The 25,887-nt window shown below is 45.7% G+C and overlaps 1 protein-coding gene across 1 annotated transcript; it reads right to left on the bottom strand.

Annotated features, from left to right (window-relative positions):
* Positions 1-3,427: 3,427 nt before the first annotated feature.
* On the bottom strand, positions 3,428-25,832 carry LBP (lipopolysaccharide binding protein). Its single transcript, XM_063091939.1, has 15 exons — positions 25,709-25,832; positions 24,572-24,686; positions 23,104-23,232; positions 20,462-20,617; positions 19,777-19,840; positions 16,388-16,451; positions 14,397-14,488; positions 13,692-13,868; positions 12,219-12,278; positions 10,102-10,269; positions 8,817-8,884; positions 8,264-8,306; positions 6,376-6,439; positions 5,481-5,557; positions 3,428-3,472 (listed from the first exon to the last, which is right to left on the bottom strand). Exons 1-15 carry the CDS (start codon positions 25,830-25,832, stop codon positions 3,428-3,430), a joined length of 1,446 nt encoding a protein of 481 aa, XP_062948009.1.
* Between the last annotated feature and the right edge of the window lie 55 nt (positions 25,833-25,887).

Genomic DNA, 25,887 nt, shown 5'->3' with positions numbered 1-25,887 from the left:
GCACGGAGGTGATGTTTTTGGCATGCTCCTTGGTGCTGGCAGTGTGCCTGGTTGTGGGGTGTGTCTGGTTCCCTTCTCCATGCCTCGGGTCCCCAGGTGCGCCCAGAGGCACTGGTGTGGTGTGCCTGGTTGTGGGAGGGCAGTCAGGTCCCCTTCTCCATGCCCCAGGTCCCCAAGCAGGCCCCGAGGGGCTGTCAAGGCCAGTCCTTCTGTACAGGTTGGAGCTGTCCAGGATTCTCACATGCCTACAGTCAGATTTCAGGGTGTTAGAACCTACTATAGGACCCAGGGCCAGCTGTGTTGTGATGGGACCTATCCAAGCAAGGTATGATGAGACTTTTAACTTAAGGTTCTGTTACAAAATGAACATCTTTAGTCTCACTGGGTGAGAATCGCCTTTCCCTGATTTATGAATGACATACATTTTGTCCTCGTTACAAATAAGTATTTTTTTCCCTGTCTTATAGCAAACTGGTTGCCCCATACCCATCAAGGACTTGCCTGGACTTCCCCGAGCTTTTTCTTGGAGCCATTCCCTGGAAAGACCTGGAATGTCCTAGAATGTTCTGAAATGCAAGCTTACTTGCAGACTAGCCTGAGTTTCTTAAAAATATGCAGAGGAGACAACCCACAACTTTTCCAGGCAATGTGGCAAACAGTTTTATTGCATGTTCAGGGTTGAGAGCTGGTGAGCTCCTACCTTACTGTAGAATCATGTATAGACCACGTCAGTGCCCTGCCCATATCCCCAGCCCTTATCACCTCAGTGCTCACCAGCCTGAGTTCTAATTGCTGGCACTTGCATTTCTCTGCCTGAAAGATGTCTATGGCTTCTAGAACCCACGCTGCTCAGACTGGAAGAACCAGAGAACCAATGACCCCTAGGAGCTCTCCTCAACCAATGATGGGTGGAAAATGGTGTATAAATATCTCAGCTCCCTTGGCCTTTGGGTGGGATACTCTAAGGTGTTTTCTTCATTGGCTCTCAGAGTTCCCCCAGTGGAGTTAAGCTTCAGTCACTGGTAGTAGTAACTGGTGTGATCAGGCACCATTTACAGGCTACCTTCCCTTCTCTGTCTCATTTCCCACTCCTTTATTGGTACTTCTTAAGATCTTTTTCCAAATAAACTATTTGTACTAACCTCTTTGTTGCAGGGTCTGCTTCTGGGCAGCCCAAAGTAAAACAGGTGATAATTGTATCAGCCATTTACCAGGACCTACTCATGCCCCAGGAACCTATAAAAGCTTGCTATGAACCCATTGAGCCCCCAGTCACCCTGCCAGGAGCTATCCCAGCCCCATTTGACAGGTGAGGACACTGAGGCTGAGAGGCCTTGCCCAGCAGCGCAAAGCAGGGAAGTTGGCATCAAGACTGGCTTTTTTTTTTTTTTGACCGGTAAGGGGATTGCAACCCTTGGCACGGTGTAGTCTGCACCACGCTCAGCCAGTGAGCGCACCGGCCATCCCTTTATAGGATCCGAACCTGCAGCCTCGGTGCTACCAGTGCTGCACTCTCCGGAGTGAGCCATGGGGCCGGCCCAAGACTGGCTCTTTCTACCATCCTGGAGGCAATGCTCTTAAAGCAGGACCTGGAACTGGGTCTGTGCTGCCTCTGTTTCTGCCCATGCTGAGGAGCCCAGTCCCTGACAAACTAGAGGTGCTCGGTAAGCCACATCCAGCCAATAAATAATGAGTCCCCAACTGTGGCTAAATAAGTCCTCTTACATGTATTACTTAATATAGTCATTATAACAGCCCCAAGAAATGGCTATTAGTATCATCCTTATTTTATGGATGGGGACCCCAAGGGAGGATGTGACCTGCCCGGGGCCACATGGTCAGTACTGGATGAAGCCTGAGCCCCTTGCCAGTCTACCATAGGGAAGGATGATGGTGGCTGACAGGTGAATGAAAGAAAAGAGGAGGGAGGGGGCAAAGCTAAGGCCCACTCTGCCACCAGCTGGGTGACAACACCTAGTCCCATCTTGGAAAGTGTCTCTGTCACACACAGGGTAAATGGGTCTATTCTCTGTGAATTATCTGCTAGCTGGCAGCTCCATCCATCTGCTCATTAATACAGTAAAAAAAATATCAAGTGAGCCTTTTGACTCCCAGTCCCTGGGGGCCCAGCTACATAACTTGGAAATGACTCTTATTAAGTCTGATCAAAGGCTCATTGTTCAGTAATTAGAAATCATGGCCTCTCTCTCCAGGCTTGAGACTCATAAACAACAGTTGAATGAGCTTTTTATTTGGGTTAGACCAAAATCCTAGACGGATCCATTTCCTCCTAATTTGCATCTCCTTGAAAAAGAGTTAATTGGGGAGAGCAGCGGGAAGCTGAGTTTTTGGTTTGGGAGACCCATCGGCTCCCGTTTCTGCAGCAGCAAGAAGTGAAGCGGGGAGCGGATGTTGAAGAGAGCCTCTGAAGCAGACAGGACAACGGCCTTAGAGACAGAGCATCAGCACCAGGGCCAGGGCTGAGCGGTTGTGGAATCCCTTGTTCTCTCATTAAGGCTCCTACAGAAGTGGCCAGTGAGAAAGGGGACTGTGGTCAAGGTCTAGCCCTGAAGACAACGGATGGGGCTGACTACCCAAAGGCCCGTGAGGCCAGAAGAGGGTAGGATGTCAGGAGGCTCATCCAGAATATTGGGTGATTCCTTCATCAGATCTGCTATGGTTTGACAGTCCCTCCAAATCCCATGTTGAAATTTAATCCCCATTGTAACAGTATTAAGAGGGGCTGGAAATCCAACTGTGGTATTTGAAGGGTGGGGCCTTTAAAAGGTGATTGGATCATGAGGGCTATGCTGTCATGAAAGGATTAATCCATTCGTGGATTAGTGAATTAATGGGTTATCATGGTGGCTTTATAAGGAGAGAAAGTGAGCATGTGAACATGCTCTTTCCCTCTCACCATGTAATGCCTTGAGCTGCTTCGAGACTCTACAGAGAGTTCTCACCAGAAGACCCTCACCAGACGCACCTCCTTGACCTTGGACTTCCCAGCCTCCAAAACGATAAGAAATAACTTTCTTTTCTTTATAAACTATTTAGGCTCAGGTATTCTATTATAAGAGACAGAAAATGGACTAAGACAGAATCATTCAATAAATAGTTATTGAAGACGTAGTAAGTGCCAGCACTCTGATAGGCACAAGGATCAGATGGCGAATAAAAAATTCAGTGCCTGCTCTTAAAGATATCACAGGCCAGTGGGGGAAGATGGTCCATCCTGGAGGAGAAAGTCAAGTCCAGAGTCAGAAAGGACATGGTGTACCTGGTGAAGAGGAGGAATGTGGGAGCAGAGGCCAAGCAGAGCTCACCCCCAGAGCTGAAAATAGAAATGTCTTTGTCCTGCTGCACATCTGGAAGTGCAACTGGCAGATCCAGCGGTGGCCTCTGAGCCCCATCTTTCTTCTTGCCCTCAAACTCTCATGTACTGGATGTTGGCGCCCAAGAACAGGAAGTCCTAGGAAAAACAAGACAGGACAGGATGGTGAAGAGCATCCTCTACTCCAAAAAGATGCATCTGTGACTTAAAGGGAGCCCACATCTTGGGAAACAGAAGCTCTGCCAAAAAGCAGATCGGTACATAAATCGTGAGTGTACTTTGGTCCCCAAGTTCTCCATAAAGCAAAGCTTTTGCCAGCTACCTTCTTTAAGGTAGTGATCTATCTGTCATTTCCTAAATGGCTGTTTCCTGGCAGCCTTCATAAATGTCCTTTGTGCCACCTAAATTTTTTCTCTTTGGCAAATAATGCAAAGTTGTGAGCTGCTGAGGTTTATTCTCCTGCTCTTAAGTTTCTGTCATGCAGAGGGGTAGGAATTCTGAACCCAAGGCAATGTTGAAGTCTTTCCCACAGTGATGCATCCCCTTCCTTTGATGGTCAGACAAATGGACAGAGTTGACCTCAAAATTCTGATGAATATGACAATATACGAGGGTACTTCAAAAAGTTCATAGAAAGATTTGTATTATCTTTTAATTCTATTTTTCTACGAAGTACTATCATATAATAAATTTAATCATTTCCCATGTGCCAAACATTGAGCTGGAAGCTTTCATACTTGGCTTCTAATCTTCATAAAAGCCCACTGAATTTTGGGCTATACCCCATTTTATGGAGAAGAAAACTGAGGTCAACTGTGTGAATTGTCCCCCAATCTTCGCTTTATTTTTTATTTTTTTTTAGAAGAGGGGCAGGCATTTTTAGACCAGTTTAGGTTGAGATATTCACCAGATTGGACTATTTTTTAACATTTAAAATAAAAATTTTTGCCACAAAAAACCAAAACGATGTATTAAAACTAATTTCCAGAATTGTCCAAATTACTTTTTAAACATGGTTTATTTATTTTTTCACATTTCTTTAAATGTCAATTTTTCTTTGGTAAATCTATCCAATATACTAAATTTTTATTTTAGAACTTAGTTTGTATTTATATACCAGAATGCCCTAAACTGATGGTCATCGAGATACCTACCTCTAAGCCCTAATGGTTTATATCTTCCATTTAAAATGTATAGGTATCTTTTAATTAAGTTGTCATTCTCAAAGACATTTTGGAAAAAATAATTTTTAAAATATTATGAATTAAACACCTACAAATTCTTCAGTCTTTGCTTTAAACAACGATCTGTCTGACTTCACTTGTAAACACTGATCAGAAGTTGAGTATTGAGTATCTTGGGCCCAAAAGGACTTGGGACATTTGTTTTTCAAATGTAACAGCTGGTCAGTGTTTCAGTGTTCCTAACCAGCCTCCGCCCTTCATTCCCCTTAATGACTATTATTTACAGGATGTTGACTATGTACTGGGCACAACACAGCATCTCCTTTAATGCTCACAAGACTGCCAACCCAGTCATCTCACCTTAGACACGCTATGTTCGAAAGATAACCTGAAACCTGGGGGCAGAGATGGACCACAAAATGCTTGGTCAAAGCAGTAGTTAGATTAGTGAAAAATCAGACATACTTCTTAGTGTTAAAATAGTTAAATAAATTATGGTTCACCTACTGGATGGGACTGTACTTAACGCTGGCAGCTACTTAACGTTGGGAGGAAGAAACTAGTTTGCAACAAGCGAACACACTGAAGGAGTGATGCTAAGTTAAAAAAGAAAGGAAAGAAAGAAAACAGGCATGCACACTAGCAATGCAATCATCCAAAACAAACAAAGTTTTTAAAGCTTAGGGAGAAAAAAAGGACTGGAAAGAAGTACATCAAAATTCAAACTGTGGTTGTGGTGGGGCAATGGGTTTATCAATAAGGTTCAAAAATGTGTACCCGGTTAGAGTACTTGTTTAAAATAGGGGGCACACCAAATATGTTTATAATAAAGCTCTTCCACTTAAGAATTTAGAAAAACATTTAAGAACCCACTGACCCACCCACTGACTTATGGCCTCCAAGCCTGGCAAGCTACCATCCCCGCTCCCCCAAATCCTCAGAGCCTCCCTGGACCCACTGACCTTACGGATCTGGAGAACAAGGTCGTAGAGCTGAATACGCTTCAGCAGAGGGAGGAGGAAGCCTTTGGCCAACTTATCTGGAAGTTGAGGCACAACATGATGAGAGATTTGTTAATAAAGAGCAATTACAAATTTTTACTAAAGAATTTTGCTCTCTGCAAACTCTATACAAAGTATATTCCCAGTATAAAGACTATGAGGTAGGTATGATTATTATTCCCATTTTACAGATAAGGAAACAGAGGCACAGAGTGGCCAAGTAACTAGTCCTAAGTCATGCAACTGGAAAGTGGCAGAACTGGGATTTGAAGCCAGGAATGCTGGCCCTGGGGGAACCTAAGCATTCAGCCCCAGGGCTGTACAGAGGAAATGGCAGGCATGGGGCAGCTACAGTCATGATAAGGAGCTAGGGGGCACCTATTCTCCACCCTCCACCCCTGTCCCACTTTCTACTGCAGCCAAATGAAGCAGCACCTCATAGAACAGGGTTTAAGTGTTTATGCTTTACTTTTTGACTGAGGAGTTGGGCAATGGACGGGCAATGTGAATTCAGAGGTGGACTGACTGTGCCCTCTTTATTAACTCGTTCTCAGCTTTTCACCTGGCACTTTAGGAGGTGGCAGACAGTTCCATGAGTCCTTCCTTCTCCCTTACGAAGAGGTTTCCTAAGATCCAAAGAGCTGTTCCAACCCCCAACACTCACTAGAGCCTTGGAGGGAGATGAAACCAGTTTCAACAATCCCATCTCACAGGCCATGGGAGCTCAGAGAGAAATGACTTTCCTAAGGTCACACAGCCCCCAGGCAAGCTCTGCTTCCCAGCTCCAAGCCCAACTCTCTTTCCCACAAAGAGCAGTGTCCACTCTTGACTTGGAAAAATCCACAGTGATTCTTACCATTGACCTTGGGGTAGAGGATGTGGAGAATGTAATAGTTGAGCAACACCTCCAACAGCTCCACCTGGTGGAGAATAAAAGAGGTACAGGTGAGCACACGGGCCATCCAACCACCAATAAATGGCCACACGATCACCTTGGGGATGGGGTGGCTCTGAATGTGTTAGTATGAAAAAAAGCTTGAAAAAAGAAAATTGCAGATAGCTACCTACATCATGCTACTATCTTATAAAATAAAACTATTTTGAGATGCACATTTATATGTATACAAAGAAAGAGAAAAATTTTGGAAGGCTACACACCCGACTGTCTTTCCCCTAGAAAGAACATCAAGATTTTACTTAGCCCTTAGCCTTTTCTTTAGTGTTTAATATTTTTACAGTAAGAATGTTTTCCTAAACCACTTCTGTAATTTTAAAAAATTAAGTAAAAACAAAATTGGTTTCCCTACAAAAATTATGAAACAGCTTTTAACACCTACCATATGCCAGGCACAGAGCTCAGAACTTTACATATGTATCTGAACCAGTCTTCACAACCAGCCCATGAAGTTCATATTAATGTCCCCATTTCACAGATAAGGAAACTGAGGCCCACAGAACGGAAGTGACTTCCTGGAAACTGGGCGGCAGGGTCAGGATTTGAATCTAAATTTATCTGAGTCTACAGTTCTCGCTTTTCATATTTCATGTTCTGAAAACCTGATAGGAGAACTTTTTGTGAATCTTTCTGTAGGAGTGTTCTACTTTACAGAACATCTTTACATGCCATGCACAGATAGAATATTAGTGTGTCATTATTCACTTCACTCTTCATTGTCTCCTGGGGTCCCTGTAGGCAGTGTCTCTCCCCACAGTTTACGTGTTTATTTCCACTCCGTTAAGTACTTAGGGAAAGTCTGGAAAGGACGGCAGGGGTGACGGCAGCAGAGGAGACCAGCACCACAGCATAGCAAAAGGGAAGATGGCGACTGCATCTTACAGTCTATCCGTCTCCTCCTGGGAGGAGCAGCTGCCATCACTTCACTTTTCCTCTTTCCAGAAAGCTCTTCATCGCTTCAGCCCACACTGATCTTCCCGTTCTCTTTCCTCCTTGTGAGTGGGACCATCTACTTCACCGCTTTGTCCTCCGGGTGCAAATCACCCGTCAGTGTTGCCTGCCCAGCTTTCAATTCCTCTTGTTCTGATAACAGAGCCCCTATTTCCCCCCGGGGAACCCTCCTCTCCAATCTTAGTCCATATGGTTTGGGTGTGGCTGACCACAAATCCTGGCTCCAGGGGTGGAGATGAGACCATTTGGGCCAATTGATCTTCTCCAACTTCTGGCCACAGTGACTGGCATAAGAATGAGCACATGACTAAGATTAGTCCAATGAGAGCTAGCACAGCGATTTTTTTTTTTTTTTGTAGTTTTTTTATGAAATGAAACTATAGGCAACTCCAGGGTTTGCCACCAGTGGGAAGAGCGTGCCTGAGAATGAAACCAACAAAGAAGGAAGAAGAATGGAGAGACGGAGAGAGATTCTAATTCAAGCACCCAGATCCAGCTATGCCTGAAACCCTATTAGTTTTTCTTGTTGTTGCTTTTTGTTTTTTAGTCATATGACCCTACACATTTCTCCTCTTTGCTTAAGACAATTTAAGAGGGCTTTCTGTTCCTTGCAGTTAATAGAAGTGTGTCCAATAGATTACTTAATTCTATATCATCTTAAAATGGAGCATAACTGTTTCTTGGCCTCATGTTCTCGAGAGCTTCTGCACTTCTCTAGGACAGATATCAGCTCTTCTCCTTTTCTATGTCCTATTGTAGATGCCATATAATTGCTTAGGAAACGCCCCAAATCAATTAATATCCTAATATGTCATAAATAAAAATAACAGTAACTTACATTGAATACTCCAACTTTGGATTCTTTCAGTTCCACTTGCACCCTGTAATGAATTAGAGAAGATTCAGAGGTGTTGGCATTCTGTCCATAGGAAGCCTAAGCAATGTGGGGGTCCCCAGAAAGGAGACACTGCCTTGAGAAGGCACAGGACTAAGGGCAGGGTGGGAGAGGGCTGGTGTACAAGATGACTGAGTAATTAAAAACAATGACATATTAATACTGGGAAGACTGACGGAGGAGATGTGGGGTAGTGTGAAAGAGCTCAGTCTTTATCATTTCAGGAAATTAATATAGCTGATGTTTAAGATTCATAGATTAAGACAAAGCAATATTAGTAAATTCTTTAGAAATTTGAAATTTGTGGGAGCAGGATCAGTGGGGCAAAAGAATTGGGCCAATTGGTGTGAAATTTGAGTTTCCTTCCCAAATCGTGGGCCCCCAACATTGCTGGCAGGATATCATCACACCCCATCCCCAGCTACAGAGAAGCAGCTACGGCCTCCAAATGGGGCCCAGCTGAGCACCCCAGGAGGTGCTCAAGAGGCTGACTTACTTTCCTGGCATCAGGAACCCGGTGATCTTGCTGGCATTGAAGCTCAGTGTGGCAGACATATTAGTTGCCTGGAAACGCCGGTAGAAGGAAACAGGTCTACATGATAGAGGTTGTCAGGTACAGGAAGGATGACTACGAATATCAGCTGTCTCTTTCCAACAAACAGCTCCATAAATCAAGGCAGGAAATGTGCCCACTAGACCACAGACTCCCAGAAGGCTGATTGCAAGTGCTCGATAAATATTTGAACTTGGACTTGACCATTTTTACTTGAAATTGCTGACTGTGATAGCAGTTAAACTTTGAACAGACTATCAAGAAAATGCATAGAGTACCTATCCCTAAAAAGCTCTAAAAAGGATATTTTTTAGTTATCTCAGGGCCAAGATTAGCCCTAGTAATAACAACAATAATAATAAATTATATTTTAATTTAAAACATTAATAAAATTTTTGATAACAATAACAATATCAAATTTGCAGATAAAGCATCTGGAAAGAATTACCCTTCTAGAGATTGACTTGTCGAGTTTCAAATCTGAAACAAGAGAGCAAAGTTCTCCATCCAGTGAGTGGGGCCCCCAAAAGATGCAGAATCCCTTCTCTATTAGACAGGGTCCAACGAGAAAAAAAAAAATCACTCTCAGCATTTAATGCACAGGGAGTTTAATTCAGGGAACTGGTTATCCAACTAAGTGATGGAATTGCTGAGAAGCCCAAAAAGAGTTGGTGAGGCCACTCAGAGATTAGCAGAGGCAGGAGGCTGCTTCCACCCAGGCCTAGAGAAAGAAGGTGGAGTTGGGGTTACAGCAGCCACCGTGGAAGAGATGTAGTCGGTGCCACAGCCTCTGCCCAAGGCAAAGAGGAAAAACCACTCTGGCTTTATTCTTCCTTCCACCCTTCATTCTCTTGACAGTGCCTCCCATTGGCTGACCTAGCTGGAAGTCAGGATGCAAGGAAGCCTGGGAAATATAGTCTTCAGGGGTCAGGTACAGAAACAGAGCAGAGCAAATAGGACAAAGACCCATATACCTTGCTCTCCACAGTAGCCCCGATTCACTCAGTGGGAGATACATACAGTAAACAAATAAATGTGCAAACAGCTATGTAAGTACCTTTGTAATAAATGCTGTGAAGACAAACAGCGAGAGGCCTATAGTAGACTGGGGTAAGGGCAATCAAGGGACATAATTTTAAATTGACAACTGAAGGAATAACCCAGTAAGGAGTGGGGAGAAAAGCATGCAGGGAAAGGGAGCAGCATTTGTGAAGGCTCTGAACCTTACCACACTGAGCTGGAACACAAGCTCCCTGCCGGAGCTGGGCTGGAGCACAAAGCCCTCAATTTCCATCTGGGGGGCCAAGGACAGGTTCCCAGGGCTGAAGTTCAGGAGTGGAGCAGAGACCATTGCTCCCTGGAGCTCCAAGTTCATGTTGGGGTACAGCCTGGCTAACTGGGAGCAAAATTAGAAGATTATGTCAAGAGAAGAAAATATGCAGGCCTGCTGGGAGAGTCTTGAGGGAGTCAGATAAAGCTGAGAATGCTTTTTAGTTGATTTTACTTCCCACAAATGCTCTGTGCTTTTTTCTCTTTACAGCATAACTAGACATCTTTCCATGCCAGACATTCAGAGTCTACATCCCCAGCTTCATGGCTGTGTTGTGTTCCGTTGTGCATGGGTACTGCAATGGACCCAGCCCTAATGGGCATTGTTGTCTCCAAGGTTGTGTCATTATAATGACCACCCTTGGCTAATGTTTTCAGGAAAACACTTCTAGTGGTGGAATTCCTGAGTCAAAGGGCAGAGATGTTTTTAAAGGTTTGGCAAGTATTGCCAAACTGTCCTCCGGAAAGGTTAGGCCAATTTTTCCACTTTCCATCCGTCCCCAGGCAGCAGGTGAAAGCTATTGTTTCTCCAAGCTCTTGTCACCTTCGGGTAACTGTGCATGCTGAGACCAGACGCAGGGTTGTTTGAAATATGGCACAACTAGATCCCACCATTTCAAAAATGCTTGCAATTTTCTGTTTCACTAGAGGAAGGTGCAGAATTTAATTTGGGGCAAGAGTGTTACTTTTGGGGGGAAGTTGGTCCAAGAACAACATTCCCACGAGCCTTTTGGTTATGTAAATGTAGAATCTACATCCTATTCTGGAAGGGAGAAGTTTGGAAGGTTGAGGAGGTAAACTACTTTACTAAGAAGGTGTGCAGAGTTGCTTCTCTGCTGGGGTGATTATGATGCAAGCAGGAGGCTGGAGGGAGAGTTCCCTTCTCTTTTGGGGGCAACAGGGATGTTGGAGCCAGGGTGCAGCTCTCCAAAGCTGGCTCAGATGACATGATGGCAGGTGGGGCTGTGAGTGAGGCTCAAGGGAGAGAAAGAGCCTGCAGGGAGTGCCTTATGGAAGGATATCACCCAAGCACTGCAGGACTCAGAGTTTACAGTTTTCCCCACCGTTATAACTCCCCTCAGCTATCAGTAAGCCTTCTGCAAGGCATATGAAACACTACTGCCTGTCTGAGCTGCGTCTCAGGGGACACTGAGTGTTGGGGAGAGACATGGTGGATTTCTGTGCAATTAAATAAGATGATGCATTTGAAGAGTTTAGTCTAGCAGTGACAGAGCTACCAGGTTATCTACCACAACACTGATGCAGCAAGAGACTGGAAACAACCTATGTGTCCTTCCACAGGGGACTGGTTAAACAAGCTATCGTAAATCCCTACAATGGCAGATTGGATACCCATGAGAAAAAAGACTGAGGAAGCTCTTTATCAATCTATGTGGAATGATCTCTCAGATATAGTAAGGAGAAGAAAAGGTACAAAAGGTTGTATAATATGCCTCCGCTTGTGTAGAAAAATGGGAGAAAGATACATAACATTTGCTCTATATACATAGAACATCACCAGAAGGATGCACACAATCTGATAACATTGGAAGACTCAAGATGGGAACTGGGTGGTTAGGGGACAGGAGTGGCTGGAGACTTTCCACTCTGTAACCTGTTATGTCTTTTGGATGTTGAACCATGAGAATTTATTATCCATTCAAAAAATATTCTTTTAAAGCACCAAGAACATGCTTGGCCCTAGTAAGTCCTCTGTAATTTTTAGATGTTATTAGTTAGGGCACATTTTATGGAACAGGCCAACATTCCTTGGGATTCTTAGCACCAACAGAAGACTGAACAGCCTGTGGTCCCACGAGACATGGGGCTCAGGCTTTTGATATTTGGGCATTGAAGGGAACCCTGAAGCCTGCAGCACCCCAGGCCTCTCTGGGGGCCTCACTGCTGGCCTTCTGACTCCTGGTGAAACCGACAGGAGTGCTGAGGTTCTAAAGAGAAACCTCTGGAGTCTAACGTGCTCAGTCTGTAGCCATGGAGGGCTGAGGAAAACCTTACCCGGGGGGCGAAGCCTCGGAAGGACTTGGTGGTCAGCCGGATGGTAGAGTCAGGTGGAATCTGCAGCCAAGAGACATGAAGAAGTTTTAGGGTGCTCCCACCAGAGCTGAAGGTCTAAAGAGATTTGGGGAGGCAGGCGGATGTTCAGGACTGTAGCTTCCTGACTGCCAGTGATCTTGGCAGTGATGAGATGCCTGTCCTGCATCCACCCTTAGCAGAGCACACAAGTCCCTGGGGTCTGAGCTACTCTCCTTGGGGTATAGGTAACACATAGAGCCTACTCAAGGGGTCCACAAGGGTGAGGTTTGCAGTCTCGCAGACCTAGGTTTAACTCTTGGCTTTGTCACCGTGTGATCTCAGGCCAGTTCTTTCATCTCCCTGAGCCTCAACTTCCTCATCTATATAATGGGGATAATAATGGTCCCCACCTTCAGATCACTGTATGGGCTAAATGGGCATCTAGCCCAAGGTGTAGCACACAATGAGTGCTCCATAAAACATAGCTCTTACCCTGTCCACTGAAAGGGAGGCCTGTGTCACAGGTGGGATGGGTGGATCAAACACGGTAAGAGAAGTAAAAGGCCTGTGCATGTGTGGGAAATCAACCCAAGGACAAAACACCACTCCATTCATCCACCAGATGGTCCCCGATTTATACCAGGTGAACTAGACCATCCAAGTTGTCCTGCCCCATGTTTACTCCACCATCTTGACATTGTTCAACTTTTACAAAATGCTATAAAAAAACACCTTTTGCAATGCAGAAATATTAAAGAAACTGGAGAAATATTGAAGATGGGATTCATCACAAAATTCAGTCTCCCTTATACAAGCCACATTTGAGACTGTTTTAAAATTTTTTAATTTTTTTGTGGCTGACCAGTACGGGGATCCAAACCCTTGGCTTTTTAATTTTTTAAAAAATTTTAGAGACTATTGTTTTAGAGGTAAATGTTAAGAAGACTTTGTCTCTCCTTTTCACCATGAATCACTAAATCATATACCCTTTTCACTTTGGCCACAAGGAAGCTCCCAAACAGGTTTGTGATTTTAAAAAAATCATTTTATGGGCCCAGTGTCTTCATAATTGTTCTTTTCTTTTTGCTTGATCTTTATTTCCTTTTCTATGTAACTTTATGCATTTATCAGTGTATCTATTATCCTGCCTCATTCACTAAAATATTTTAAAATAAACTTCTACAAATCATCAGAATGAGAGAAAATATGAATTAGAATAAGAGACTTGGAGAAAAGTAAAACCAGACAAGCAAGCCTCAAAGTCTTCCACATTTGTTGTAAGAGAGAAAAAAACTTTGTTTTTGAGCTTCCTGGCAGCCAAAGTAAAAGGGGAAATTGTGCTAGCTTATATTTTTTTCTTAATTATAACTTACTATTTTATGTAAATGGGGTGGGAAGGGAAAAAGGAAGGAAGGATGTTGTCATTTGAGAGAACTGTTCTGCCACCATCCTCACCATGTCATCTGTGATGGAGAAGTTCAGGTACCCTGCCTCGTGATAAACCAGGCTGGCTGTGTTGAAGACATAGTCTGAGATGGCAAAGTAGACCATTTGGTTGTGTTCCTCAGGAAGGCTCATGACTGGAGCAAAGAAGGTGACTGGGGAGCGGTGATTAAGATTAAAGATTTCACCCTGGAGAGAGAAATAGTATCCAATTGGACTTTTCAAAGTCTATCCCAGAGCTGGGCATTCAAGACAGGTAGTCACTTACACAGACTGATAAGGGGTGCTGGCTGGAGACACTGCCTGAAACTCCACCATTAAAGACATTTTCCTTTGGGTCAAAGTGTTGTGTCTCTTAATGAAAAGCTCCCCAGGAACTTTGATATAATAACCCACGTGATGTACTGGCCAGCCCCTCAATGCCACCTAGGGCCCCTCTACATCACCTAGGGCCAGCTCTGATTGACCTCACCTGCATGGTGGTCAAGGAAAAGATGAAGGAAAGAGGCAGGAGGGGAAGTCTTAAGACCTAAGGGTTAGAAGACACCGGCTGGAGAATCTACCGCTCAACGCCCTGTGCTCAACACAGTGGGAACCACTGGGGAGATAAGGACAGATCTAAAATTAGGGGGACAGGTGGCCCCAGGAATGGGCTGACCCTGAGAGAATGCTTCACTGGGGCTGGGCCCACCCAGGCCCCTGGTCCAGGACACTCACTTTAAGCATCACGTCCAGCTTCTGAGCTGTTGCCCGAGGGGCTTCCGTTAATCTGTAATCAATGCCAGCGAAACTGTCAATCTCTGTTGTGACTGTGAACAAGGACAGGGGCAGAATTAGGGACAGATGAAGAACTTCAGCTGACAGAGAAGGGTGAGGGCTCTGGCTGACCCATACTCCCTGTGACTTCCTTCAGAGCCCCCTGCCCCTCGCCTAAAGACCCTCTACCCAGCCCAGTCCTGGGATGAAGAATTGCTCAAGAGAGAGATTCCATGGGTTCTCTTGTCCCACCAGTCAATTAACAGTGTTGGGGGTGTTATGCTCAACCTAGGGCCTCAGCAGATTCCAGGGACAGACACATACGCACGCATGTGCGCACGCGCGCGCGCGCGCGCGCACCCACACGCACACGCACACGCACACGCACAGGCGCACACGCGCACACGCGCACACGCGCACACACGCACACACGCACACACGCACACACACACACACACACACACTAGGAGGAGGAGCCCAGGACTGGCAGACCTGGAGCTTCAGAGGTCTAGCCACAGCTGGAACTTCATGCTGAGCCAAATAATCAGGAATGTCAGGCACATTCAGAGGGCCCAGGAATTCCCCAACAAAGCCCTGGGTGAACGAACATTCTATGTCCCACACATTGGGCCAGGCCTCAGGTGAAGGGGGTGTCAGGAAGTAACCACATGGGTTCTGGGGGCCAAAGCATCAGAGGACACCTCTGACAATTTGTCAGGGACTGTCCATCTAAATTTTATGTGTGCAACCTGGATCCAGGGACTCCACCTGTAGATGGTTATTCTGCAGATACACTGACACATGTGGACAGAGGCTCATGGAAGGCCCTGCAACCCTGTTTGCAATAGCAAAGGACTGGAAAGCACCTAAATGTCCATCAGCTGGGGTCTTATTAAATAAAGGAAGACATGTCCTATGATGAAATACTACAAAGCTATTAAAAGAATGAGGTCTGTTACAACCACTTCAGAAAACTGTTTGGCAGGATCTGGTAATGCTGAACCTATGCACATCATATGAGCCTGCAATTTCACTCCTAGGTCTACACCCAAAGACATGCAGCCATGTATATTAGAACATTCATAGCAGCACTACTAATAATGGCCTAGAACTGAAACTACCCAAATGGCCTTCAACAGTAGAATGGATAAATAAATGGAGGGACATCTACACGGTGCAATACTACACAGCAAGGAGAATGAATGAATTGCGCCATGTACAACGATATGGCTCAATCTCATATTTTAAAATCGAAATTGAAAGATTCTGGCTCTTGAAAAATAACTTAAAATACTGTATGATTCCATTCATGTACAAAGTGCAAAACTAATGTTTACTGGTAGAAGTTGGGATTGTGGTTGCCCTTAAGTGCTGGAAAGTGACTGAAGGGGACATGGGGGAGGGGAAATTAGGGGGTGGAGTGGGCTCTGAGAGGCCGACCTGTTCTGTTTCTTGATCTGGGAGCTGGTTACACGCCATGCGCTCAGTGTGTGAAAATTCTTTAAGCTCTACACTTATGATTTGAGCACTTTTCTCTATGACACACTTCAATAAAAAGTTTTTTAAAATGAGGCCAATTTATGTGTGCTGATACAGAAGGATCTTGAAGACATACAAGTTAAAAAAGCAGTGGGGAACAGAGCAGGGTCGATACTATGTATACTAATATATATTCATAATTATGCATACACACATATATTCGTGAACAAAAGAATACATATATGAATGTATATTCATATGCTTATATATTTATATTTGCACATGCAAAGAAAATATCTGAAAAGATAGAGCCAAAACAGAGGTTACCTCTTGGAAGAAAAATTGAAGAGAAAAAGGGACTTTTAATTTTTGCTTTCTACACTTCTGTCGCATTTAATGTTTGTAAGATACATATATGCTCTTTAAAAAATTAATGGAAACAAAGTGTCCCAGGGGTGGGAGGAGCACCCTACCTGGCAGAGTTTGAAGATAAGGTTGTAGGTCGGAGGTCACCGATTCCTGGATCATTTCACAAATCTGAAAAAAATAGGAAGAGAAAGGCCGAGTTCCCCAGTTTTGGCTGGCACTGTGCAAATCACTTCAGTCATGTTATTTTACACGTTCGTTCCGTGAGCACTGACTCTACAAATATTTATACATGCTCATCCTGTGCTAGGTACCGAGAAAACAGAAATGATGTAGAAACAGAAAAAAATGTAGCCCCCATGTGGATCCCAATAGGGTCCAATTGGACTTTTCAAAGTCTATCCCCGGGCTGGACATCTGAGCTAGGTAGTCACCAGAACAGTCTGACAAGGGGCACTGGCTGGAGACACTGCCCGAAACACCACAGTTAAAGATCTTTTCCTTTGGGAGGCCCTGGCCTCCCAGAATTTAGAGTTTAATAGCAGAGCTAGACAGTAACTAGAAATAGTCATGCAGATAAATGTATAGTTAACGTAGATACTTCTGACTGGTCATCACTTAACAGGTTGGCTGTGTTGATCAGTGCTCCTCGTTCCCACTGGTGCCTGGGGAAGGCTGAATCTCACGTTTACAGGCTACCTGTGCACCATTTGTTGCCTCCAGCTGAGTTGCATGCTCCTCAGCAGAGGAAATGCACGTTTCCAAACCTGTCCGCTCTATATGTGGTTGTATAATCTCTTGAATTATTTATTATGGAAAACAATGAACTAAGACTGAGAAAAAGAGTTGTTTCTATAAAACCTAAAATAAATGCTCTGGAAAGGTGAGGTGCTAAAAAAAAAAAATGCCATTGGGGCTGGCCAGTTAGCTCAGTTGGTTGGGGTACAGCCTTATAACACCAAGGTCACGGGTTCGGATCCCCATACTGGCCAGCCACCAAAAATAAATAAATAAATAAATGCTGTGAAATTTGGGGGAAGACAACCAAAAAGCACAGGAGGGGTAAAAAAAATCATAAAAATCTAGGATTCTACACTAGGATGGTTTTGCAAGTGTCTTTAAATTCTTCCAGCGGTTAAAGAAACCAGAGCTGGAATTTGTAGCAGATCAATGCTTTATGCAGGAAAGACCAAGTGCAATGTTGATCAAGACACCACTTGCAAAGAACAGTTCGGGCCCTGCATCAAATGACAAATGAATTTCTGTTTACTGTTATCTTAAAACATTTGGGTTCACATGTAACAATTTTCTTTGTTTATGTGTGTATGAGCTTCCTCACTTTAAATAGCTCTTTAAATTAACCAGCTACCACCTATTGTGCAATGGATCCACATATACAATGAATGAGAGTGAGATGGGTGGCCCTGGCCTAGTGTAGGGGTCACAGATTGCTTCTCTGAAGAGGTGGCATCTTAAGGGCAAGGTAAAGGGTGAGCAGGCATAAACTAGGCACCAGCTTGCGGGAAAGGGCTGGGCAGGCAAGGGTTGTCTTAACCTCTCTGCAATTGCCCCAGTTTCTGGGAGAGGAGTTTAGTGAAGAGGAGCTGCCAGAAAGCAATGAAAAGGGGTGGTGGAGAGCATTCGTGGTCGATTGCAGGGGAACCAGGAAACTGTCAGACTCACCTAAGACTGCTCCCTTCTTGCTTTTCCTTCAGACAACAGCCCATCACACCATCCCAAAAACCCTGAGCTTGGATGCCCCACTCCTTCAGGGACCTGAAGGATTGGCGGGGAGAAGCTTGTGATCCTAGAAGCACATTAGGGTCCCCCTGGGAAGCAGGTTGGGATCTTAGTTAAGGGTGCAGCAGGAGAGTCAAACAAGCCTGGGTTCGAATCTTGCTCAGTCCCCACTGGCTGTGTGACCTCTGCAGAATCTCTCTGCTTTTGGGTTCTCACCCATGGCAAACAATGACAAGGCCAAGTGCTTCCAGGGAGTGGGGTAATGAGACAGTGAGTATATGTCACCCAGAGAGCAAGCAGTCAGTTAGTGCTTACGATTACTCTTTGCCCTGCTGGTTCAGATACACAGCGCACCCTGAGTGGGGAACTAGGAGGTCCTGCACTGGGCTCTTAGTTTTCCTGAAGATTTGTAAGGATCAGGTGAGATCTTTGTCTTTCCCACGACACCCAGCGCCTGTAAAGCTTTTGGTGTCAGCCGCTCCACCTTCCAGGAAGATGCGACCCTGACCTAGCCTCTCACCAGCAAGGTGACACTGGGCAAGTCATTCTACTTCCCAGGGTCTCCTCTGTCAAACGTGGAAATGGCACCTCCTACGAAAGTTGAGGGTAAGATTCGGTGGGACTGTGTGTATAATGTGCTTAGCGCATTAGTCCTGGCCAAACCACAGGTTCAAGAAATAGCAGCCATTATTGTTATAAATAAGAATAGCTATGCAATAACATGTTCTGCATAGCATTAATTATATTAATTTACCAAAGCAATGATTATCACAATACTATATTACTATGGTAATTATAATTAATGATAATATGTTACTAATGTTATATAACATTATTACTAGTCATTATTATCACCATCATCAACAGGGGTTACAAATCAGCACAGAAATATGGCAATGGGGTGCCTGAGTAGTAGGCTGGCATATTTCTCAAGTTCACTTAGACCGCAGGACCCCAGAGAACCAGAAAAGAAAGAGAAATAATAGAACATAGCTTGCCACATCCTCAGTGTGGGGTCTCCCTGCTGTCCCTGCTTCAACCACGAGGGGGCTCTCAAAGCCAAACCAGAGGCTGGACTAGAGAACGTGTGTGTGCGCGCGCGCGCGCGCGCGCACGTGCATCTTGTGTATTTTCCCTTTCCTCTTTCATCACTTTCTCAATTTACCAGAATCATTGCTATAGACAGAGTACAAGGTGTACAACACCTTAGAAGTGGGATTTGGGGATGAAATGAGTGTTTGGAGAAACTGAAAGTTAACATGAAAACTCTGTTTTAGCCAGAGATTACAAAACCTGGAGATGACACATAATTTCATAAACAAGGAAATCTGACACAGGGTTGCTGCCTCCCCATCCAGGGCAGGTGCTTGTGAACCTGCCTGATTCTACCTGGCCCGTGGCTCGCTGAAGTTCCTGCTTGTTCTCTGCAGGCACCTGAATGAGGAAAGATCTCCTTTCTGACCTCTGTGGAGCGCAGGACCCAGTGGGGCAGCGAGCAAGGCCAGGCGGAGGCAGGGACTGCAGTCTGTTTGGCCCCTCATGTTTTACCCTTGGCCAAGCACCTAATTGGGCGGACTTTTGCCCCCAGCTTTGTCACATGTCAGCTCCATGCCTGGGTGAGTGATTTGTCCTCTCTGGACCTTGGGCCCAAGTATGTCCAGACCACCCCCTACAGCCCTGTCCAGGGCCAGAGGCCTGTGAGGACTTCAACCCATCCCTGGGTTCGGCAGATGGCCGGCAGCTGGGACCTTCTTACCTTGCTCTCCAATGTTCTTCGGAACTTGGACTCGATGTGGTTGTGGAAGAGATTCAGCAGCCACCTGGGGAGAGCAGCACAGTGCACAGTGGGCTGTCTGCCATGAATGTGAGGACACTGGGGCACCAGCAAAGCCAGGGCATGGCCTCAGGCCAGGACAGTCCCCAAAGGGAGCCCTCCCCACCCCATCTTGGTGCCCTGCTGTGCCCCAGAATCCCTGGGGAGGGATGAAATGCAAAGTCCCGGCACACCCACTCTGATTCAGTGCATCTGGCTTCCCAGCCACCGGCTGTACCCCCATCAAGGGCTGTAGATTTCGGGGAGGGGCTCAAGAATCCATATGTTTCCTAATCAAGGAAACGGAGACTCAAGGAGATAAAATGACTTGCCCAAGGAATTTTGTATTTTTCACAAACTCTCCTTCGGCCAAAACCTTTGTTTTCCTCTAGTAGCCAAATTTCATTCACCTGACAAGGGTCCCTGAAATCTGTGTTTTTTGTAGAAATGACACACCAAGACTCCTGGCTTGACTCTGTATCTGTTCATCTCAGCAGGTCTCCCAAAGAATTATCTTTAAGTGCCCGTGAAGTGTCCATGCATTCCACCTGGATCCTTACAGTGACCAGAGTCCAGGCCTATGGCTGCCACCAGGGGAGAAGCTGGCAGTTTCCCAATGTTGACCTACCCCAGATCTCCTGATATGTCCACCTCCACGTCATGGATGTGGGTGCTGCAGCTTGTGGCAGTGACTGTGGGTCTCCCGGAGGGCTCACTGCCCAACTGGAGGTTGACTGAAATGGTGATGTCCTTGACATGCAAGTCAAAGGAGCCTTGTAGTCTCCTGGAGGAGATAAGAGAAACAATGGTTGATTCCTAGACCAGGATCTGCCACCTTTTAGGGGGAACACAGAAAGCTCAATTCTTACCCCCAAATAAAAGGAGCTGAGCAAATATCTAAGATTGATAAATAAGGCCATGAAAGATCTAGAAAAAAGCCTGGGTCCAGCATTTAGTCAGGGATAGTCAAAGGCATTTTTAGGCAAGCTCCAAGTCTCATAAGCTGTAAAGGAAATTGTTGATAAACTTGCCAGCATAGAAAATTAAAACCTTAGTGAACAAAATGCCATACGCAAAGTAAAAAAAAAAAAAAAAAAAATTGCTTTATGAGACAGCCAAAGAGCTAATTTCCTTAATATATGAGCTAATATGTGAGCTAACTTCCTTAATATACAAAGAACAAGCCAATACAAATCAATAAGAAAAGAATGAAACAACCCAAAAGAATAAAACATATCAAAGATATGAACAGGAAGTTCAATGACAAATAAGCATATGAAAAGTTATTAAAAATGAAAATAACAAGGATGCCAGTGTTCACCTATTAGATCCATAAAACTTAAAGTGTTAATACCCAGTGCTGGTGAAGATACAGAAGTCCCAGACGCTGTGTTAGGGAGAGCACATTGGCCCAAGCTTTCTGAAACACAGAACAGTGACCTCTATCCTAATTCTAGCATACATATTCTTTGTCCCAGTAATTTGACTTCTAAGCCTTTATCCAGTGGCTCTTCCTGCCAAGATATATGTGTGGGACAGCTCACTGAAGCATCATGGGTAATCATAAAAAACGAAGAAACAATCTAAATGTCCATGAGCAGCGACAGGTTGAATAAGTTGTGGGCACGCATGCTATGCAGCCTTTGAAAACAATGAGGCAAAATGTGGTCTGTCCATACAGTGGGACGGTACTTATTCATCAAAGGGAACGAAGCACTAATGCATGCTATAATGGATGAGCTTCAAAATATTATGCTAAGTGCAAGAAGCCAAACACAAAATGTCACCTATTGTATTGTCCCATTTAATATGAAATATCCAGAATAGGTAAATCCATAGAGATAGAAGGCAGATTGGTGGTCGCCTAGCGCTGGGGGCAGGGAACTGAGGAATGACTGTTTCACGGGTATGGAGTCTTCTTTTGGGGTGATAAAAATGTTTTGGAACTAGATAGAGGTGGTGATTGCACAACATTGTCAACGTACTAAGTGCCACTGAATTGTACACTTTCAAATAGTAGATTTTATATGTGAATCTCATCTCAGTAAAATAAAATTACATTAAAAAAAAAAAAAAGGAATGAGGTAGAGCCTCATGGGCTCATATAAAGAGATCTTTAAGATACCTGGTGACAAAAGCCAGGGCAGAAAAGTGTGGCCTGATTCCTTTCATGGAAATAGAACAAAGGTGTATGTATAGGTGACATTTACACTGAGCGTTTTTCTAAGGCAGCACCGTTCAATAGCCATAGGATGCCACATACGTAGTTTAAAATTTTCTAGTATCCACATTAAAAAGGCCAAAAGAAAGCGGTAAAATTAATTTCCATAATATACATTGTCACTTCAATAATATAAACATTATTAATGAGATTTATGTTCCTTTTTTGTACTAAATATTCAAATCTGTTGTTTCACACTTACGGCAGATTTCAATTTGTATGCAATACTTTTCAAGTACAAGTCATGTGTCACTTAATGGTGGGGATATGTTCTGAGAAATGCATCGTTAGGTGATTTCATCACTGTGTGACCATCACGGAGTGCTTCACACAAACCTGGATGGTGTGGCCTACTACACACCTAGGCTATATATGGTATAGCCCATTGACCCTAGGCTACAAACCTGTACAGCATGTCACTGTATTGCATACTGTTGCAACACAATGGTATTTGTGTATCTAAACATCGAACAGGTACAGTAAAAATACAGTACAAAAGATTAAAAATGTATACCTGTATGACCGTGAATGGAGTTTACGGGACTGGAAGTCTCTCTGGGTGAGTCAGTGAGGGAGAGGCAGTGAGTGTGAAGGCCTGGGACATTACCACACACACTGCAGACCTTAGAGACAGCCATCTGCAAGCCAAGGACAGAGGCCTCAGAAGAAACCCGGCCTGCCAACACCTCGATCTTGGACCTCTGGCCTCCAGAACTGTGAGAAGATCCATTTCTGTTTAGGCTACCCAGTTTTTGCTTCCTGTGGCAGCCTAGCAAACAAATACACCTTCCATCCAAGTATCTCTGAGGTCAGAGAACTGTTCAGAGTGCTAGAGAGTTAGTGCCCCTGGAAGCAGCCCAGACCAATGGCAAAAGGAAGAAGTAGCTGGCAAGCACAGACGAGCTAGAAGGATGCACGGGTGTTCAATGCTGGCTCCCAGAGTTCCCCAGCAGGACTGAGCTACAGTTGCCTACCAATTGCCCACCTTGGAACCAAAAAGGATGGATGAAGGCCAAAGGCCCAAGGGCCTGGGAGCAGAGCCAACTTACACGAAAGACTTGCGCACCTTCCACCTGCCCTGGACCCGGATGGAGGAGTCGGAGATGGTGAAGCTCAGGCCCTGGCCGGGGAGGGGCCCCAGTGCAGAGCTGAGCAGCTCACAGCTGTGAATGTTCAGGCTGGAGGGAGACACATGTGCAGGGAGGCATCAGCCCCGGGCCTGGCCCAGCCTCACCAGGGACCTTGCTCCCACCTTTGCACCCGACCTCCCCACCATGGTGGACACTAGGCCAGCAGGACCTGCTTCAGGACTGGCTCCCCCACCTACCCAGCACCTGCTCTGTGCCAGGCCCCGACCACGTGACCATGCTAAGCACTTTCCACTCTGTATTGTCACTTAGGCCTCGCAGAGGGGTCAGCACGGTTCAGTTCACTTTTCACAGAGGGGGAAACAGAACCTCGAGGAAGAGACGCCACTACCCACAGTTGCACGGTCAGGACTAGACCCTGTGAAGCTCATGATCCCAGTGGCATCCTGAGCAGGGCCCATGGCATCCCCCTTCGGATTTGCAGCTCCTTCTTCTTTTTTTTTTTTGAAGATGACCGCTAAGGGGATTTTAACTCTTGGCTTGGTGTTGTCAGCACCACGCTCAGCCAGTGAGCGAACCGGCCATCCCTATATAGGATCCGAACCCGTGGCCTTGGTGTTATCAGCACCGCACTTTCCCGAGTGAGCCACTGGCCGGCCCTGCGGCTCCTTCTTCTAACCTGCCCCCCACCCCCAACACATCCAGGTAAGGGAATTAGATTCAGGAAAGACTGAGGCAACCTTGAGAGAAGACACAAAAAAGGTTGGCAAAGGGGCCATCAGTGGGAAAAGAATGGTCAAGTTCTATTTTCTTTTCCTGGCACATAGTAGGTGTTCAATAAATGTTTGCTGATGGACTGAATAAAAGAAGGAAGGAAGGAAGCAATAGTAGTGAGTGGGGAGGGGGATAATGAGCTGCGGGCCTGACTGCCCTCCCTGCATTACCCACCTCAAAAAGCATTTCATGCCACTTTTTAAAGCATTTCATTTCACGTCTAGTAATCTTTGGAGACTTGGCTCAAATGTCACCTCCTCTGGGAAGCCTTCCCTGACTCCCCCTTGTACGAGTAGCTCTAACAGTTGAGATAATACATTTCAAGTTCAAGGTTTATCTTCCCTTCCAGACTATATCTAGTGGCCAGTTTGGATCGTGGATTATCACTCTGAAGGAGGAAGCAGTATCAACCCCATGTTACAAATAAGGAAACTGAGGCCCAGGTCCACACAGCCAGTAGGTCTTCATTAACATTTGCTGCACAAATGAATGGAACGGTTCAATTCCCTCCCAGGATTCCCTTCTGAACTCCTTCAGCAACTATCCCACTGTCTACCCCAGAGAGGTCCCCAACCGAATCCTGGGCTCTCTCTCCCTCCCTCTCCAGCTTCCCCCTCCAGCCACCTCCAGGCCCCAGCAGAAGAGAGAGCCCCACCTGTGGAACTCATAGCGCCCATGGCCAAAGTGGGGGATCTTGACGTCCCCGGTGAAGTCAGGCAGCATGATCCTGTGCAGCTCGCTCTGCAGAGCCAACAGCCCCTCCCTGGCCGCTGGACAGGAAAAAGGTGTGAGTCGCCTTGGTCTGCCTCCCTCCCTCCCCTGCACTAAACCCTTCAGTGGCTCCCACCTGCCCCAGGGGGAGAGGCTGCCTTCCTTGTGAGAATTAATTACAGTTACAGGTTGTTGACCCCCTCTGTGGGACAGGTGGCAGGAGAAACACTCAGGGGCATCTCTGCATTTCACATGGTGGTGCTATGTTCATGCCCATTTTACAGATGAGAAAACAGAATGAGTGCCTTTGCCAACAACTCCATGAAGAAAGGAGTGCTGCGTGCTTGGGTGTATGGCCTCTGGCCCGCATGGAAGAAACTGGAGGGATTTTAGGGCTAGAATCCTGGCTTTGGCATCTTTCTAGCTGGGTGAACTTGGCAAAGTCCCCAGCTTCCTCTTTGTTCATCTGTCAAATAGCAACGGCAAGACTATTTTCCTCATTGGGGTGACAGTTTTGCAACTGAGGAATAGCATCCATGGAGTACCTAAAGGCACTAATTTTAAAGGTATTGCTAAGTAACATGTAAGTTCTCATCCACCCACGTGGTCACCACCCAGCTCGAGAAATAGCACATTCCAGCACCCCTGCAAGCTGCCTCGTGCCCCTTCCGGGTCTCTACCTGCCTTCAGAGGTAACCATGATTCTGACTTCTAGTTTTAAGGCATCTGTTTTCAAACCTTACCAAGAATTTTCCCAGCAGAATTGTTCTGGTCATCTGGAGGGCAGCTGGTCACCTTCGCTTTCCCATTTCATGTCCCCACTCCCTACAGTGTTTCCTGGAATCACCTCCCAAATCAGCTACTTGCACCCAAATTTTGTCTCTGTCTGCCAGTGGAAAACCAGCAATTACAAGTAACGTGCCCAAGTCACACAGCTGGTAGGTGACAAGACCAGAATTGAGCGAGAACTGCCTGCCCTGGAGGCTGCACCACCCCAAGGGAGAGTGCCCAGTCTGCCCCCTGCTGTGCCCAGCCTGGTGCCTGCATGTGCCAAGCGCAGCTGGAAGCCACATCCACTTACCATACTCCAGGCCCTTGTCAGTGATCCTGGCCACCATGCCGGGGTTGGCACCCAGATCCGCTGGGACGGACGTGAGCAGCCACCCCAGCAGTATGGCTGGCAAGACTCCAGGCAAGCCTCCCATCCTGGGTTCCTGGTAGGTGAGCCAGGACTGTCGCAACCACGGGCTGGGCTAGAGC

Source organism: Cynocephalus volans, chromosome 1 (genome assembly GCF_027409185.1).
Source record: "Cynocephalus volans isolate mCynVol1 chromosome 1, mCynVol1.pri, whole genome shotgun sequence".
Classification (NCBI taxonomy): Eukaryota; Metazoa; Chordata; class Mammalia; order Dermoptera; family Cynocephalidae; genus Cynocephalus; species Cynocephalus volans.
Note: the sequence above shows the minus strand (reverse complement) of the source record. Positions and strands in the feature narration are given on the sequence as shown.